This window comes from Candoia aspera, chromosome 1, assembly GCF_035149785.1.
Source record: "Candoia aspera isolate rCanAsp1 chromosome 1, rCanAsp1.hap2, whole genome shotgun sequence".
In the NCBI taxonomy this organism is placed as follows: Eukaryota; Metazoa; Chordata; class Lepidosauria; order Squamata; family Boidae; genus Candoia; species Candoia aspera.
This window is the reverse complement of record NC_086153.1, coordinates 242,624,394-242,643,885: the sequence shown is the minus strand read 5'-3', so window position 1 is coordinate 242,643,885 and position 19,492 is coordinate 242,624,394. Positions and strand designations below refer to the sequence as shown.

Here is a 19,492-nt window from a genome sequence, read left to right as displayed (position 1 = left end):
AGCAGTCATTCGAAGAGACACAGAACAGACCCGCCTTGACTTTTGGGGTTTATCTGCATGAGTTTTCTCACGCTTCTTCAGTTTGTTAGGATTTTCTATCTAATGTAGCAGTAATAAAACACTAGAGACTTATTCCTCATCTCAGCGTGGTTCCTGCCTGTTAGGACAGCCACTCTGTCATGGGTTTAGCAGTATTCCAGAATAGCACTAGATTCTGTCCAATAGTGCCAAAACTATGCTGAACACATATGCACAAAGCATATGCAAAAACAGGGCAAGTTTTGACAGATGGCTATACTCACTGGTATCTGTCAAACCTCACTGCTTTATCTACCCCAGCCCCAGCCCCAGCCTGCCTTAAAGAGAGTTGATACTTTTCCCACTGGCCGTTGACATTTAGTGGAAGGGCATACAAAGCCATGGGAACCCACCAATCACTTTCTTTAACTTCTCCTGCATTAAAGCGGTAAGGACAACAAAATCTACTGGCCTTGTTTACTAAAGCAGAATAGGATTCAACAATCAGGGCAATGAAATTTATGTTGGCCTATTTTTCTTGATGACTCAGGGAAAGGGGAAATAAACATGGACGCAGACATGAGGAAGAGCACTTTTTAGAAATTAAATGGAAAGTAATTTACTGGGTAGACTCATCATCAGCATCTTACCAAATGCTGTTCTGTGCTGCCACCTGCTATCTGTCCTTGAATACTGCAATACACTGATTGAATGAAAAGTCAAAACAATGGTGTTAATATTGGGATGGTTCCTGGAGCGGTATTTTCACACAAAGCTGTGTTCTCTGAGTGGAAAGTAGATACTTACACACCACAAGTTCTGTACTGTGATCTATACTTTATATAGGGCTGTAGACGCTGCTTCAGATGTAATGTAATTCAGATTTAATCAGCATTTAGATTCAGGTCCAGTGGAGAGAGATTTTCCTTTCCCCTTAAGTCAACATGCTAACATTAACATTGCTTAGTAAATGTTAACATGTTGACTTAGTGGAAAATCCTGCCTCATTTTCCCCCCAATTTTGGCCTGTATCTCACTGTGTTCATTTGTGATTCATTTTGATTTGAATCATATGGCCGTCACCAAAGCCTAGTCAGATCATGGGGTAAATACAGGCAGGGATTATGGCATGCCTCTCAACAGACATCAGTTTAAGAGAAAAGTGACACAAGAACAGTGACAACAAAAAGCTCCTTCAAAGACCAACTTGCAAACCTGCCCGCTAAGAACACGTAGTGTCACTTTAGTTATGTCTTTTGGAAATGTTTAACTAGTTATTTGGCAATGTCTATTTGTGTAATCTCTAGCTCCAAACATCAGGAACACTGCTGATTTATTTCTCCCTTGAGAGGGAAAATGTGTATGCAATCTTCTACCAAAAAAAAAAAAAAGGATCCATCAGTCTATGCTGAAATAAACCTTGTGACTGAAATCCACCATGATTTGGTGCCATCTGTCATTTGTGCAGAGTGCCAGATTATTCCTATTTTATCTTTAATTAAAACTCAGTACAGCACTTTACCCTACCAAATCACATTCAAATATACCTGAAGACAAAATTATCCACCTCTCTGCCTTAAAATATAGTTCCACCCTTCCTACTTTTCAGAGCAGTAAAAAGTTCCAGGGTGCTTACTCATTTGGAAGGCAATCATTGGAAGCTTAGGGTGTTTAGATTATTTGACACATAAATAATTTAGAGGCATAATTTAAACTCTCCAGCAGACAGACAACTATAATTCCTATCCACATTAAGCATAGATGGTCCAAAGAAAGAGGTGTTGGGGAGTAGGAGATGAAGAGGCCAAAACACTGTGAGTTAAATCAAATATTAAGTTGACATTTATGGAGCAAAATTTATGCACTTCTTAAGTTTAAGTAACTGAACATTTGATCAAGCTGCTGACATTGTAGGGCCTAAAGATAAGCAGGCCACATTCTTCCTTCCCAGATAGTTGGATCCAGACAGTCATTTGTAAGACAGAGCCATGAAATCAGTGGGACTTAAAAGAAGATAGTGTTAGTGTACTTCCCATTGATTTCAGGGCATTTACATTAGGTTTAGTATGACTAAGCCTGGATCCAACTTATTATTGTATTTGGGCTGTCACACACATAAATAAGAACAGGGTGGAGGGAGTATTCAGCATTTTAACTGCCATAGTCCTGGAGTAGAAAGCCAATGGCCCTCCAGAAGTTGCAGAACTACAACTCATGGTAAATCCTTGCCAATGTGATCAATGGGATGGAATGTTGGGAGATACAGTTCAGTGACATTTGGAGTGCCACACTTGATCTATGTATGTATGTGTAGATAGATAGATAGATAGATAGATAGATAGATAGATAGATAGATAGATAGATAGATAGATAGATAGATAGATAGATAGATTTCTCTCCACATCTTCCTTTAGCGCCATGTACCTTTGCTGAAGATGTACTATGTACAATGAATCTCCAAACTTTTTCAGGGGTGGGGGAAATGCTTGAGAGCCTACATGGAGGGGGAATTTGCTGCATGGAGAGGGAATTTACTCTGTTACAGATGTTTCCCTGGTAGCCAGATACTTTTTGATACTGTGGAATAATAAGAGCCAGTTTGGTCTAGTGGTTAAGGTGCTGGGCTAGAAACCAGGAGACTGAGAGTTCTAGTCCTGCCTTAGGCATGAAAGCCGGCTGGGCGACCTTGGGCCAGTCACTCTCTCTCAGCCCAACCCACCTCACAGGGTTGTTGCTGTGGGGAAAAGAGGAGGAGGAAGGAGTATTAGGTATGTTTGCCGCCTTGAGTTATTTATAAAAAATAATAAAGGCGGGATAAAAATAAATAAATTTTATGCTGCTATAACTTGATTTTTTTCTTTTCCATTTTCCCCAGACATTTGTTTTCCAAACCTTTAAAAGGAGAGAAAGCATCTCAAATGAACAGTTGGTCTTGAGGAATAAAGTGTAAGTTTTTTTGTGATGATCTGAGAGAATACAATAAAAAAGGAACACACTTATAGTTCTACACGTATGAACACATACATACATACATTGTCTATCTTGCAATTCCCTTTTAGGAACACTATGCAAAATACAGAAAAAGGCTGTAAGCTACTGGACGAAAGAAATTAAAGTGGAGTAGAAGAGGGGGGAAAATGAAAGCTAAATCTAGTTTACACTAGCACAGTTCACTTGTTATACTTTTCCTTGCATCACACCCTTTTTCCACCCACCACTTCCACACATGGCTTCATATTTTGTCTTCTTTAAAATTCTCACCTCTTTCTTTGTGAGGATCTTATCAAATCCATCCAGCTACGACTTTCTCTGTCTTCTTCTCCCACTCAGTCCATTTAAACTTCCTGTGTATCTTTGTTTTGTGATTTAATCATTCATTCATTACTCTTGTGGCACAGGAGAAGTTGAGTCTCAGACTCATGTTTTATACTCATGTTTCATTCTGTTTAGGTATTCCTGCCAATTGCATTACTTGATTTCTGACCAAGACCAGGTAGTTTTTCTTTTGGCAGATACAGATTCAGCTGTGATACATAATATGATCAAATTCTGTGCTGTGGCTTATAGTGTCTGCCAAAAGTTATTTCAAGAACTAATTTACTGATGACCTAATTAGGCCCAGAGCTTTATTTGGTTCACACTGCTACCTTTTTTGTGATAATGTTTCTTCAGTTTTGTTATGTTCTTGTTTTGGACAGTTCAATGACTATAATAAAGATCATGATCACATTTATTCAATGCCCATTCATTCTTGACTCTATCTCTTCTTGTGTTACCATGTACATTTTAATGTACCCCATACCCATTATATTCAACTTGTTTTTGCTTTTCTCTGGCAATACTCAGCTCTCACATAACAAAATAGCCAGACACAAATCTCATACACAGCCATTTTAACTTCATTTACCCCTCTTATTTTTCAACTTGCAATATTCTATACACTATGATTGTCACCAGATGGGCCAATAGCTACTGACCTCTACAGCCTATCATGGCTTTGATTAACTGAGAATTTCACATAATGTTTGGTAAAAGAAGTAGAAAGTAGACCAGGTTACTAGCCTTAGTCATATTTGTGCCACATGCAGCATTCTCTACTTGTGATAAAGTCAATATTTATTTATTTCTTTATTTATTTAATATCCCGCCTTTATTATTTTTTTTATAAATATCATTTAGTTTTGCCAAACTTCAGTCTAATTCAGTTTTTCACTAAGCATGTTTATGCTATTGTATGCAAGCATGAATCAATAATCTAGAAACTTTGCAAGCCACCATACTGTTGTTATTGTTTGTTTGTTTGTTTATTTATTTATATTTCAAATTTCCTTCACCGCCCATCTCTCCCAAAAAGGGGACTCTGGGTGGTTTACAGTCAGAATTAGAACACATAAATTACAATATAAATAACTCTATAAAAATAAAATAAATATAAAATATAAAATCCAGCAGCGCGGATCTTGTTTGTTGGGGAGAGATCTATAAAAGCCACCCCCAAGATGAACTGGTGCCCCCCCCACCCCAAGTGAGGTGGCAGAACCAGGTTTTTAGGTTCTTCTGGAAGTCCAGGAGCGAATGGGCCTGTCTCACCTCCGGGAGCAGAATATTCCAGAATTATTCCTACAATTTTTTATTATTTATTTTTATTTATTAATCAACTTTATCACCACCCATCTCCCAAAAGGGACTCTGGGCAGTTTACAATTGCATTCATTTAAAAAAAAAATACCATTGGAAAAGTTCTATTACAGGTATAAAGTTGAGTAGTTCAGGTCATTGATTTTCTGAATCCAATTCTTTCAGAGAATCGAGTCAGAACAATGTTTCTGAAGCACTCTTGAAGGAGAATACACAGAAGAAACTGTGCAATAATGAAGAAAAAGAAAGTAGAAGGGAATTACCATATTGTACTGGAGAAATCGACTTCTTGGCTAATGGAAAGAAACGGGGAAAGGTACCATAAAACCTCTCAGCATGATCAATATCCACTGGAATATTATTGCTATTCTATATTGTGACTGATTGAATCTTTCTAAAAGAGATCCTTAAACAGTGATTTGTGTCAATGCTCATGATTTAGGCTCATTCAGAGTTCTCTTATTCATGGAAGAGACTGAGATCCAGTAGTGATCCCACAAAAGAAAGGGAAGGGAATATCAAATCACTTTGCAGGAAATTATTTTCTTACATGGTGGATCTATTGGGAGACTGTTGAAAAATAATATGGAATTGCAAAACAGCTACTTGATATCTACAAATGCCTTCTCCAATCTGGTGTTTGATTTGGCATGTATTGGATCAACTCCTGGAATTCCCAGCCAGTGCGATCTCAGACTTTGGCCTTGCAGTTTGGGAATTGTGGGAGAGGAAAGACAACATATTGGAAGCTACCAGAGTGGTAAAGCCAGTCTCCACAGAGTTTGCCCTAGTTTTCCAAAAGGGTAGATAATACATGAGGCTGTTACCTTTCTTATTTAGAATAGTCCTTTGTGTTCTTTCCAGTCTCACAGTCACTTTGACAAAATATTAGAGCTAATCCCTTAAAAAATGCCCACAATCTACTAGTTACACTCACATGTGAGACAGAAGCTGGCTTGTGGTTTCTACAATCCTATTGTTTCTTCACGTGTTTTGTCTGGATGTCCTTTTCTTGATGATAGTTTCTTAAGGTTCCATGTACCATCCATCCTGGAGTTATATTTGACATCATGAATAGCAAGTGGAACCTTCCTGCTCCCAATCTGATCGTCTCTTTTGTTGGAGAAGAAGAACACTTCCAGATGAAACCTTGGTTACGTGTCACACTGAGAAAAGGATTGGTTAAAGCTGCCCAAAGCACAGGTTTGTTTTGTTCCTAAAAGAAGACCATTGCTTTCAGTGAGCCTGTTCAACAGAAAGTAGAAGGGAATTACCATAAAGGACCAGATTTCCTAAAGACTTTACATATTAAAATAGATGGGAATCTTCAAACCTTTCAGCTCTTGTTGATTCAATTTACTAAGCTTCTGAGAAGGCTCAGACCTATTAGAAATGGGATTATTTCAGTAGCAAAGCCCTAATCAAGTTTTGTGTGTTAACAGAAAAAAAAAAAAGAACATGGGATCCAAGGGTCCCTTATATCTGTACTGCAGCCCCTGAATGTCAGCTTTGCTATGTTCAGGAAGGAACGTCATTTCTCATGCACATCTTTTCTGTACAAGAAGATGATATCTATCTGAAACCTGACAAAGTTGTTTGGTAGCATAGGAGCTACTATTGCAATATATTTCATCACATTCTTTCTCAGCATCACATTTACAGGTACTCAGAAAAATAAAGGAGCTTAGTTGAAAGACCTGTACACTCATTCCGATGAAATTTGGTACTCTTCATCCCCACAATAGTTTAACTGCAGAGTTCATTCTCTGCTGGGGGAAAAAAGGTGTGTGTCATGTTCGCCGTAATGACGTGGGTATTTGTACATGCACACACATGGGGGATATGGGGGGTCAGTCCCTGTGGCTCTGTCAGATGGGCTTCCCTAAACCATTGTCTGTTATGGCAGCCTCCCACAATCTTTGATGAGTGGGCCTGACTTTACAGAGAAAACTCCTCTCTGCTTCTTTATTCTGGATGAGCAAAAGGGGACTTCCTCTTACTCTTCTTGCCCTTCTGTAGCCAGCTGATGTGAAATGGGCTAAATTCTTCTCAGAAGAAGTCAAATTGTTTGTTATGTATAGTAAAGTAAAGGAGCTAACTGAGAATTGAAGACAAGGGAGAAAGGAAAAAGGGGAAATGATCATGAATCCTATAGCCTTTCACTCACAGCTAATCTTCCAGGCGTGAACACAAACACGCACACTCCCCAAAGAACATAGTAGGATACCTAGAAACAAGCAGCTCAGATCAATCCATGATTTTTTTTTAAAATCCTGATTCTTATCTAGCTCCACATTCTCTGGATGGCTATTTCCTTCTGATTCTCAATTTGTCTCCAGACCGGGGTGTGTTTTGTACCTAGCAGGAGCCAGACTGGGAGTGATGCCATCTATCTGTGATGGAAGGGAAGAGAAGAAATGCAAAATGGAATTGCCCCTCCCTTTTTAAAAGATCACCTGAGAGAAAGGGGAAAACTTTCTGCTCCTGGTTGATAGCTCAAAGCTTGAGTTTCCCAGGCTTTGCTGGTCTCTGCTTCTCAGCTAAGTTGGAAAATTTAATTTTGATTGATTACCTCTTTCACATCTGTATCCCTGGGAGCATCCCTTTTACTACATAACCACTTGTGTTTTTCCTATGATAAACTATGGGGGAATAGAGTTGTTTTCCTGAATCTTATTTCGGTTTGAATTAAACTGGGCTATCTCTAGAGCAGTATTTCTCAACCTTGGCAACTTTAAGACGTGTGGACTTCAACTCCCAGAATTCCCCAGCCAGCCTGCTTTAGAGATTGCTGGCTGGGGAAGTCTGGGAGCTGAAGCCCACATGTCAAAAACTGCCAAAGTTGAGAATCACTGCTCTAGAGTGATCCATATTAGAAGAAGCTCTGCACCAAGCTCCAGATTTAATCCCTGAACTGGATTAGGTAATGCTACATATCCCTAGTTCTTAAAATTATCTAATATCATGATTGAAAAATAAATAATTTCAGGTGCCTGGATCTTTACAAGCGGCCTGCACGTTGGAGTAACAAAACACATCGGGCAAGCAGTCCAAGATCATATGTTGACAACCACATCTACAGTGAAAGTAGTTGCAATAGGAATAACATCCCTGGAGAAAATTCAGCACAAAGATCTTCTGGATAATGTCAAGGTACCCTTTTTTCATTGGTAAAAGTATGGAAAAGATATGCATAGAGGATGCCTAAGAACATGTAGTGTTGTGGAATCTTGCTAAGAAGGATTTCATTTGATAGAAATGATTACATGCAATGTATGATTTAATCATATTAACCAGACATGGGACAGAAGAATGATTTACTTTTGTGTGAGAAGTTACATCTTCTTTTTCATAGAAAGACAGTCTCATAAACTACACAAGTGATAATAATGTCCAAGGGCCTTTGTACTCCCTTGACGACCATCATTCCCATTTCATTTTGGTGGAAGAGAGTGAGCCAGATGGCACAACAAAGCTACGACTCACCTTGGAGAAATATATTTCAGAACAGCATACTGGCTATGGAGGTAAGACAAAAAAGCAAGCAAGCAAGGACCTTATTTGCTATTTGGCCACTATTTGGGTTTCTGACATTTTTCGGAGGGGGGGTCGTTTCTCAATGGTGGGACAAGGCCAGACTTACTTTGCTTAGAAGAGAATCACTGAAATTAATTACCCAACTCATAGATAATATAAATTTGGTACTTTTCATGGATCTAGTCTAAGTTGCTGCAGTTGCTGTTTTTCTTAGCATTTATCCCATAGGGTAGCAGAGTCCACTTGTTTTGCACTGTCCTCACCAAATTTTTACAGCAAAACTTATCAGTGCATAATGTGATTAGGGGGGTTGTTTATCAACCAGGTTATTTCAGAGCCTGACACTGATTTAGGCTGAGAGGAAGTAACTGGCCCAAGGTCACCCAGCTGACTACCATTCCTATGGGAGGTTTACAACTTGGGTCTCCTTACTCCTAGTCCAGCACCTTAACCACTGCACCATGCTTGCTCTCTTGAATTTATTCTAAATATGGTGTTAAATATGGACTTAACCCTGTGAATATTTATAATAATTGTCTAAGATTAAATGCATGTTATTAAATATACAGTAGAAAAATATAAGAGGGGAGAAATCAATCAAATTCTAATTATTTCCACAAAAATAGGTTAATATTCCCTACTTTGCCATGAAATAGTAACTCATAATACTTTACTAGCCCTGCCCCCCAATAGACAAAAAGAATTGGTGGCTGCATAGATAAAACATAGTGGCAGTGGTGTCACCATCTTGTACAAAGTAAATAAGCCTATCCAATGCATAATCCAGGCAATAGTTAATCAGAAGAGGTTAATATTAAATGTATAATATTATCTGTAAAAATTTGCACTGATGATGACTCTGAGTGTTGAACAAGTTGTCTAGGCATCTGGCTCTGGAACTGATCAGATCTTCTACTTTTATGGACCTATCATGTAACAGTTTTACATGAGACCATCACAGTGCATCTAATAGAGGCAGCTAATACTGTACCTGTATGATTTCTTTGGTTTAGAAAAATACAATATTCAGTCATTGTTTGTGTGTGCATATGTTCATAGACTTATGCTCATTTGCTCATAGACACACACAGAGAGACAATGCAGTCATGAATATGCAGAATGTAACTGTTTGAAGAAGCTAAACTGATCAGGAAGGACACAGTAAGGGATGAGATATCATATCTGGTAGTTGCAGATAGGAAGGAAAAGCTTGTATTAGATATTTCATAGAATGCCATTTCCTCTCCAAAGATGGTGTTCAAATAAAATTAGTCACTTAATGATATTGATCATTGCTAAGCACCAGCACTTGTTATCCTTGGGTATTGAGTCTTACTCATCACTGCTCATGCTTGGAGAGATATCTACCTACCTACCTACCTACCTACCTACCTACCTACCTACCTACCATCTATCATCTTACTAAGCCAAAATCAACAAAACCCATCACAGCATTAAGCAATGTGTGAACCCTATAAAATATCTTATAAGCCCTTCTGCTATTTTGTAGCATGATCAAATAGAGATGATATTGGGTACAGGCCGATTAGAAGCAAATCATTAGCAGAATTAATAAAATGTACTCTGCATTTTGTGAGAGATTTATTACATATTTTATAATATATTAACTCAGGAACAGGTAGCATTGAAATCCCAGTACTCTGCTTACTTGTGAATGGAAGACCTCACATTCTGGAGGTAAGACATGAACAATTTTGTTTCAGTAAGAATTCTAAGGGACTACCTATGCAAAAAATCTAGTGCTGAGCAAGAAATAGAGACCTCTGAACACAGATGCCTACCTGGATGGGCTGCTTAAAAGTGAAATAAATATATCCATTTGTGTAATTCCTGTAAGGTCCAGTTAGAACATCTAAAGCAAGAGACCAGAACTTTTTTTTCAGTTCTTTATGTAGTTAAATAAAATTATGAGAAGAGGAAGAAATAAGCCTGGTTATATTGATCAAACCCCAAAGTCTGCCATTAGTAACTGTCTAAGTATGGAGTACAGGAAATGCTATGTAGACTTAATAGTATCAGTCTTAGCTCAGCATCAACAGAGTATCCTTGGGTACTGCGTCCTAGCAGTGATTATCATTGTCAAGACCTTTTTTTAAAAAAATGTTTACTTACTTAATGTTTGACCTGATCTTGACAGGTCGTTTGTCATTGACTTCATTGGGATTTTAAAACTTCTCAGTCTAGCCTGCAGCTCTGCAGTTTCTTAGTCTCCCATCCAAGTTACTGACCAGATCTTGCCCTGCTGCTACCTGGCTGGGCTTGATATACTGTAAATTCCACTGAATTAATGGGGCCTACCTCTGAGTAGATCTGTACACAATTATATGGTTTTCTTTTTGCCTAAACATATATGAACCCATCTGTTTTTGTTTTTGACAGCAAATTTGCAGGGGGCTGAAAAATTCCGTCCCTTGTCTTATCTTGGCTGGATCTGGTGGTGTAGCTGATATTTTAGCTGCGCTGATGAGTGAGCCACACTTAATTGTGCCACAGGTAGTGGAAAAACAGTTAAAAGAGAAGTTCCCCACAGAAACTTTCTCATGGAATGACATTGTTCAGTGGACTGGAATAGTAAGTTTATTTCTTAATGCATCAAATGCTTTTAGGGGCTGTGAAAAGTGTTTGGTGAATGCCTCCATTTCTTCTATTCTTGGTTCTGTCTGTCTGAATCACCCAAATCTCCCTCTCCCCTAAAAATCTGGTCTTTCAGGAAAGAACATGCCCAGGACATCTTATCTTGGGAAACATACAAATTATGCAAGATATCAATAAATATACAAGTAAAATATAACATCCTTAAAAGAACATAAGCTAAAATGCTGCCGAGTATCCACATCTTGAAAACAAGTGAGAATGAAAAATAGGGGTCTCTGTATGGCCTTCCAAATACTGTCAAACTAAAGTTCCAGCCAAAATGGAGCTGTAGCTCAGGCACTATGCGACAGCTATGTATGTTCCATACAAAATCAAAAAGCCAGTAGCTAAGGGATCCTGCATGCACATGATCACAGTATTCTGCTTACTTGTGAATGGAAGATCTGACAGTCTTGAGCTAAGACATGAACGATTTTGTTTCATTAAGAATTCTCAGGGACTACCTATGCAAAAAATCTAGTGCTGAGCAAGAAATAGAGACCTCTGAACAGAGATGCCTACATGGACGGGCTGCTTAAAAGTGATATAATTCCACCACTATGCAACCTATGCAACCCAGGAGAGAACATTCCACCCTTGCAACCAATGCAAAAAGACCCTGTCTCTTTCACATGATGACCTGCTGTGATGATGGACTCAAAAGCAGGGACTTGGAGGCTTATTCCAAGGCCCAGGAAGGGTCATATGGGTGTAGGCTGTCCGTCAGATGACTTAACAATTTTCCCATCTAACTGGCTGCCAGTTTAGGTGCTATACAGACTAACCACTTGTCTCCTACCACCATCTGAGCAACTGCTTTCTGAACTAGATTTAAAGGCAGCTCCATATTAAAACAGTCTAGTTTGGAAGTAATTAGAATAAACTTCAAAAAGCTTGACTCAGTTACATGCCCTGAGTATTTCCAGACAAAGCTAGTACTTATTCTTCTTTAAGTGGGCCCCAGACACCATGGCTTGCTTTAGTTTTGCCTCTCTTATCCCTTGGCATGGAATATAGTCAAAGCATGAATAATCTGTAATTTTAACTGTTGGAAACCAGTTGTCTGCTTTAACCCTTTAGATCCAAACCATTATCACCCAGGAGCAGCTTCTAACCATTCATTACTTCGAACAAGAATGTTCAGAAGAATTGGATACAGTTGTTTTGAAAGCACTGGTTAAAGGTAACGTACTTTTAATCAATGCTATTTATTTGTTAAAACACAAACGAAAATCTCACTTGCTTTATTCATGGACTCCTTCTCTTAAAGATAGTTCAAATGATGAACCACGCAAGATAGAAATCCATCAATATACAAAACAATTCCAATTCAAACAATTCAAAAATATTAAACTGCAATTTTAAAAATGTTTACTTGAAAATCAAAGGCTTGCTGAGATGGGAAAGTGACATAGCCATGTTTTATATTCCAAAAGAACTTTGAGCATTGCCGTGATGATAGATTGATTGATTATGCGCTTTCATTGTAGCAACATAAAAGTAATGTTGGACAATATGGGATACAAACTCATACCTGAAAGTGAAAAAAGGCACATGCTCACGCCTGAGTCTATTTTTTTCAATATAATCTTTTATTCTGTATAATAATATTTTTAATATATAAACCATGCATATAGAACAGGAAGGTTGAAATTTAAAAAATGCACAATTCTAGCTGGACACTTTTTACACATTAATTGATTGCTTCTCTGATTTAATTAAATCATTTTTTCTGAGAGAATTAAGCACCTAACCAACTCTGCCCAGTGAAAATCTATGGGCTTTAAAGTGTTTAGATCAGGCTAAGCTGGCAGATCTAAGACATAACTGGCAAATAAAGGACACCTAAAATAGTACGGCAAACCATTTTAAAATAAATCAGATCAAATACAATATATAACTGAAGCACATTATTTCCTTGAGAGATTGAGGCTACAAAGCTGTGTATACACTTACTTGGGAATAAAGCCATTGAATTTATGAAGTCTGAGTAAACCTCCATTATGAATTTATTCCTATTTTATGTTTGTGACAGCCTGTAAGAGTCATAGTCAGGAAGCCCAAGAATATCTTGATGAACTCAAGCTGGCTGTGGCCTGGAACAGAGTGGACATAGCTAAAAGTGAAATATTCAGTGGAGATGTGGAGTGGAAGGTAGATCCTTCTTCTTAAAGTATATGTTTGAATTCTTTATAAAGTTTCAGCAATATAGGTCTATTATATGCTTCTGAATTGTGACTTGGGAATCTATGAATTGGAGCTATTGTATAATAAGTCCACCTACATTTGAATGTCTTTGATATTCATTGGGAAATTCTCTGTAATGGCTCCGATGCATTTTGCTAGTTATAGCAGAAGTGTGTTAAGGGCCCCATTTCTTGGCTATACTAACGTCTATGCACTGTCTACTTGGCAACCATATATATTTATTTTGTACTTTTGTTTTTAATTATTTTAACTGTTTTATGGTTTTTATGATTGTAAGCTGCCCAGAATCACTTGTTGAGATGGGCAGCTATAGAAAACAAACAAACAAACAAACAAACAAACCAGTTGATACAACTTGGAGGGTTTTCACCCAGGAGATCCAGGCTGCTCCATATAGTGAATATAATCAGGTAATGGCGCATATCCTCAGCTTAATCATCTGTGGGTGAATGTGTTGACAGTATAGTGGGATTTCTCAAGATGCAGTGCAAGACATTGCCTTGAGGGCTGCATAGTCACCTGTAATATGGAATGTCTGCACGTTGCACCATTCATACACAATTTTTGCATGGTAGTACTCTTCAGTTTATAAGCTTTTTAACTGAACACTTTTCCTCTTGCATGATGGATGGAAAAATGGAAGTTGGACAGAGAATTTCTTTTGCTTGCAGGCTTGTGCTTGTCCAGTTGTAGCTCAGTTCAGAGCACATGATATGCAGTATAAAGCAATTTCCTGTAGTCTTCAGGTTTCTATGCAGCATAATGTTGGAAAGGATGATACAGTTCCTAAGTGTAATATCTGGCGGTATCATTGTGATGGCTTTTTTTTCCCATTTGTTATTATTCTAGTCATGTGATTTAGAGGAAGTGTTGATGGATGCCCTGGTGAATGATAAGCCAGAATTTGTGAAATTGTTTATTGATAATGGGGCCGACATATGTGACTTCCTAACATATAGCCGGCTTCAGAGACTATACTGTAACATTTCCCCGAAGTGTCTCCTCTATATGCTTCTACTTAAAAAACATGAAGAAAACAGACTTACTTTGGCTGGAATGAGTGGACAACATCACAAGGAATTGGTGGATGCGTGCCCTCTCTTCACTCTTCATGAAGTTTCCAGGGTACTGAAAGATTTTCTACATGATGCCGGCAGAGGTTTTTACCATGACCAAAAACCTGGAGGGAAGAAGAAAGTGGTGGGTTTTTTTTAATGATATGTGAGCACAATACCTTTTGGGATCTCTTATAACACTAAGGGCACTTCAATACTTTCAGAACAAAGAAGCAAGTAATGGCGGGGTGGTGTCCTCAAAAGTAGAGCCACGGGGGCAACGGTCCCAGTGTGACCTTGAAATCCTGTCTACAAGGCCAGCTCCTAGTGTCAAGGTCCTTGGGAAATAATAACAACAGTAACAGTAACAGCAATAGTAATTTATTAAACATGTATGTTACCCAACTCTCAATGACTCTGGGTGGATAAGTAGGCAGATATTGGAAAAATGAATGGACAAATCACATCTTAACCTAAATAGGCTCCAAAAAGTGCCATGACAGTCAAAAGCATAGCTTCTCACCCCTTGTCCCTCCCTCCATCATGTGCAGACTTGGTATGTTGCTATTGCTTCTGACATGAAGCTGTGAATACTATGCAGAGAATAGAATGCATCAGGAAGACTTGTTTTCAGTTATACAAAAAGGTCCATTACATCACTGTTACTGTGGGCATGCTCTATCTTTAATGGAAAACAAACCTGTCATTCATCCCGCTGAATTCCACCACTGAAATATTTTTTGGGTGCCTAAAAGAAGAGATGGAAGAATGGCTTGTTCTCAGTTAGGTTTAGGCCCATGCTTTGCATGCTAGGCCTTGTGGAAGCTTGCTTGAATTTTAATGAAGGTAATAAATTAGTGTCTGGTAGAAACTGCTTTTTTTTTTTTCACCAGCCCAAAACAGAATCTGATGTTCCAGAAAGCTAGGTCTTACTGTTAATTTCCATTCCTTTATATGATATCCCATATAGGACGTTCCCATACCTATTTTTACGTATCTAGGATACAGCAGCTCCCTTAATTTAGTGGAATGAATTGTGCCATAATCCTGCCAACAACAAATTTAAGAGAGCTGGGAGACCTTTGTGTGCATGGGTGTTTTAATTTTGATGCAGATAGAAGTGCTGCGTGAGACTTGCAACTGATACATGACTATATTAGAAAGTCATCCCAATATAAAGGAATATCAAACATATAGGTATGCCTGGTTTGCTCTATAGCCATGTCATCTGCAGATGCATCATACATGTCAAGACGCCTATGACGATTTGATCAAAATGTTTTCCCCCACCCCTTATGAGAAAAAAAATGTTTAACATAAATGAGAATGGCCAAAAAATTCAGAAAAAAGGTATTTTAGCATAGCATAAGTTCACTGTATGCCTGGGTTCTTATCAAGGATTGTTCAAGAACAGAGAATTTCTGTTCAGAAAAGAGGTTCTGTGAAAGACCCATTTGATTTGTCTGTTAGAATTACATGTTTACAATAAGTCAGCTGTGGCATCTTAAGGTTAAAAAAAGGTTTTTGAAGTGGTAAATTGCTGATTTGTTTAGGACAAGACAAATGCAAGAAAGTTCCCAAGCCTCTTGGATATGAATCAGAAAAGTGAAAATCCTTGGAGGGATTTATTTTTATGGGCAGTGCTTCAAAACCGGCACAAGATGGCGCACCTCTGCTGGGCCATGGTAAGCTTCAAGGGGCAGGGCAGATAATCCAACCCTCTGTATGTGTATGTGTATGTATATTTATGTGTGTGTGTGTGACTTAAAAGGCAATCGTTGTGTTTGTCCATAAAAATATTTCAACATTTATAGTTGGGCAATATTTTTAGAGGGACCAACAAAAACAAAACAAACAAAAGAATATTACGCAGCTGTTTCTCACCTATGGATTTTGAACATATTTCACTCTATATCTTCCTTTGAGGGGTGCATAATGGCTATTGGGAGGTTAAACTGTTATAACTTTGATCTAAACACTCATTTACAACTTGCTTTTTAGGATAACTCTTTATAAGGCAGTCTATAACTTTTACAAACTATGCAAATGAAAAACAAGATTTATGTAGAATTACAGCGTACAAAATATCATGGCTGAAAGTCTTCTTAATATATTTAAAAATCAAAACTCACAGTTCTTTCAGGTACTTTGGCTGGCTGAACCCCTTCTCTGTGTCATCCTGCATAAAAACTATTTATGAACACTGTGTGAACAGTGGTGACATGCAAATATTTGTTTCAAATACAGTCAGTGGTTTATTTTTGATAAACCCACAGACAAACTCATTTATTTAATTCACTGTGCTTTACTTGGACCAATGGGAAGGAAGAAGTCAACACCACCCCAGTAAAGATTGCCCACAGATTTGGTCAGGGAGTGCTAGAGGATCTCTAAAGGATTTACCATTTATTGATCTTTTTCTATCTTATTTGTATATTGTTGGTGATTTTTCTTCTATAAGCCACTTAAGTTTGTATGGACCAAAATGGCATAAAAACCCTTATGAAATTAATAATGAAATTAATTAATAAATCCCAGGATGAACCCCAATTCAGACTAAGGGAAGATTCCCTCCCTCCCTCTCTCACACACACACACATGCACCTTGAGATGCTGTCTTCTCCCAAGGGCCATAGTCTAGCAGCCTGATTACTTAACTAACTAGATTAAAAACATCACTTCTCTGTGAAAGTAACCCAAGAATACTTCTTTTGTGATTTCGTGGTCAAGCAGGAAATCTTCTGGTATTTCTGTTTCTGCACAGTTAAGGGTAAAGGTCTAAAGACATTGTTTCCTTTAGTTAAAAACAAAACAAAACAAAACAAAAAAACTGACACAACGTACAAAAACCCCAAACCAGAAGCCCTATCCTGCCTCTGCTTGAGCTTTCAGATTCTTTGCAAAGCTTGGGTGCTTCTGTCATGGCTGAGCAGGAACCATGAGAGTTTAGATTTACAGTTCCAGTAGAAGGAGAAATCTCTGAGAGAGTCTTTAAAAACTAGCAAAAAGGAGAAGGTTGTTGCAAGTTCATCTTTGAAACTGTGGTTAAAAAGAACTGGCTGCATTAAACAAAACGCCCTTCTAAATAGGACTTCCAGATCATAATGGGATCATGCAGTAAAAAGGAACCATCAAGAACAGTTATTTCTAGTGGCAATTGGTTTTAAAACCCAGCACCAGGAAAGCCACACCACCAAGTCTGAGGCATCCAAAATGTCCAGCCAATTTAGTGCCTCTATAGGGCACTCAATAGGAGTGAAGCTATGCTTTGACTTTGGGGATTTGTTTCGTATAGTAAAGTATTTAAAAGCTACAAATACTAGAAGCTGATTTTGCTTTTAGTGCCTCTTCTGCATAGTGCTACCTCCCTTAATATTTTTAGGGGGTTGTGTATGAGGCTTAAATCACCTATAAGCAGGTTAAATAACATTTACACCTGGTTAATTGTCCGTGAGAATCCGAGAGGCCTCTGGTTGGTCACAATGAGAAACAGAATGCTGGATTAAAATGGGTCTTGGCCTGATCTAGCAGAGCTTATGTTGTCCCTCACAGTTTCTTTGTTTGCCTTATTTAACACTACCTCCTGTGAACTTTTCTCCTTGGCATGAGTCTTGTCTACTGTAGCATGAAGGTTTAATACGGTGTAGATGACTGGGCCAAAAGTGTTATGATCTTTATCCTACTTGTTCTCATACAAGAAGGATGTGCCTTGGATGCAGCCTTTGAAAAATTTCAAGGCTACAGTTTGCCAGACTGAAACGTCTCTCATTATGGTTATTTCAAGCTGAAACCACTTAGGGAATTGTCATTATGGGACCCACCTTTCCTTTTCAACTCTTGACCAAGTTCACTCTGCTGAACATAAGCTTGTGCGATGTATAAGTCTTTAAAGGGCCATGTGACACCTAGTTAGAGAGCCAGTGTGGTATAGTGGTTAAGGCACCAGGCTAGAAACCGGGAGACAGTGAGTTCTAGTCCCACCTTTGGCACAAAGCCAGCTGGGTGACCCTGGGCCAGTCACACTCTCTTCAGCCCTAGGAAGGAAGCAATGGCAAACCACTTCTGAAATCTTGCCAAGAAAACTGCAGGGACACATCCAGGTAGTCGTCAGGAGTCAACACTGACTCAAAGGCACACACAATATGACCCAGTTGGTTTCGCTTCACTAATCATGTGAGTATAACAATGCTTTCTGCTTGATAAAAGGCAGGCCATTTTGACTGAATTTGGGAAATACAACATTTGAATAGCGTAGGCAATACATTTTAAAAAACAACCACCACCAAACCTACCCTTAAGGGCCTCAAGACATTAACAGAGTAGTTCTATATGTTTTCTTCTTCAGGGTCAAGAAGGAGTCGCTGCAGCTCTGGCTGCCTGTCAAATAGTGCAAGAAATGTCCCGCCTGGAAACAGAGGCAGAAGTGGTGCGCAGAATGAAAGAAGCAAAATATGAGCAGCTTGCAGTGGGTAGGTAGATGCAGCCTGCCCAGGGATTCATGCTCAGCCTCTACAGGTCACAGTCTGTCAGATTTCCCTTCTCACAATCAGGATTGGTATATCAGAGCTCCAGTTAGTACTATTCATTAGAAGGATGCTTAAGGTTAAGGTAAAGGTAAAGGTTTCCCTTGACGTAAAGTCCAGTCGAATCCGACTCTAGGGGGCGGTGCTCATCTCCGTTTCTAAGCCTTGGAGCCGGCGTTGTCATAGACACTTCCGGGTCATGTGGCCAGCATGACGACTCGGAACGCCGTTACCTTCCCGCTTAAGGTTACAACACAAGAATTTTAATGAGTACCATACTGTCAAACAACAATAGGCAATCTAAGGTAGCAACGTTCTGTTCTGTTCTGTCATGCTTCTTCTTTTGCTGGTTTTAGTAACTGCTGTTAGAGTTCTAACCAGTGTAAGAAGTTATTCTCATGTTGCTTTGGAACCAATGAGATTTCTTTACCCATAGTATGTGCTTCTCCTGCAGTGTGACACCAACAGTACAGAAGTATTCAGGACTCATGAAATATAGATTCCATTGTTGTCTTTGTCTGCCTGTTCTATATTACTATTATGTGCAATAGTAAATAAAAATGTGTATTATTGAGTCAACTGAGCTGAAAGCTATCGGTTACCACAGTAAATCAAGAAATAACCATTTATTATTGCTAAAATGGCATTTTTTTATACCAAAAGTAGGCAAACTTTGAGAGACTGGTGAGCATATCTGGAATTCTGAGAGCATGTTGTGGTAATCTTACAAAATGGCTGCTGAGGGGTGCTTGTCTATTCAGTCAATGGCATTAAGATGATGGAGGTGGCAGGTCCAAAAACAATTTCCAGAAGACAACTTGGGGAGATTATTCTCTATCCTCCACTCTAGCCTGACAT

The 19,492-nt window shown here is 38.6% G+C and overlaps 1 protein-coding gene across 1 annotated transcript in view; it reads left to right on the top strand.

Moving 5' to 3' along the window:
* Positions 1-1,779: 1,779 nt before the first annotated feature.
* Positions 1,780-19,492, top strand: part of TRPM5 (transient receptor potential cation channel subfamily M member 5) — a 48,194-nt gene continuing 30,481 nt past the window's right edge. The window contains exons 1-12 of the mRNA XM_063317893.1: positions 1,780-1,832; positions 4,822-4,972; positions 5,679-5,859; positions 7,646-7,809; positions 8,012-8,183; positions 9,827-9,891; positions 10,594-10,785; positions 11,929-12,031; positions 12,884-13,002; positions 13,906-14,256; positions 15,665-15,796; positions 18,457-18,580. Coding sequence (XP_063173963.1) covers positions 1,780-1,832; positions 4,822-4,972; positions 5,679-5,859; positions 7,646-7,809; positions 8,012-8,183; positions 9,827-9,891; positions 10,594-10,785; positions 11,929-12,031; positions 12,884-13,002; positions 13,906-14,256; positions 15,665-15,796; positions 18,457-18,580 — 1,807 coding nt within the window. The remainder of the gene's footprint in view (positions 1,833-4,821; positions 4,973-5,678; positions 5,860-7,645; positions 7,810-8,011; positions 8,184-9,826; positions 9,892-10,593; positions 10,786-11,928; positions 12,032-12,883; positions 13,003-13,905; positions 14,257-15,664; positions 15,797-18,456; positions 18,581-19,492) is intronic.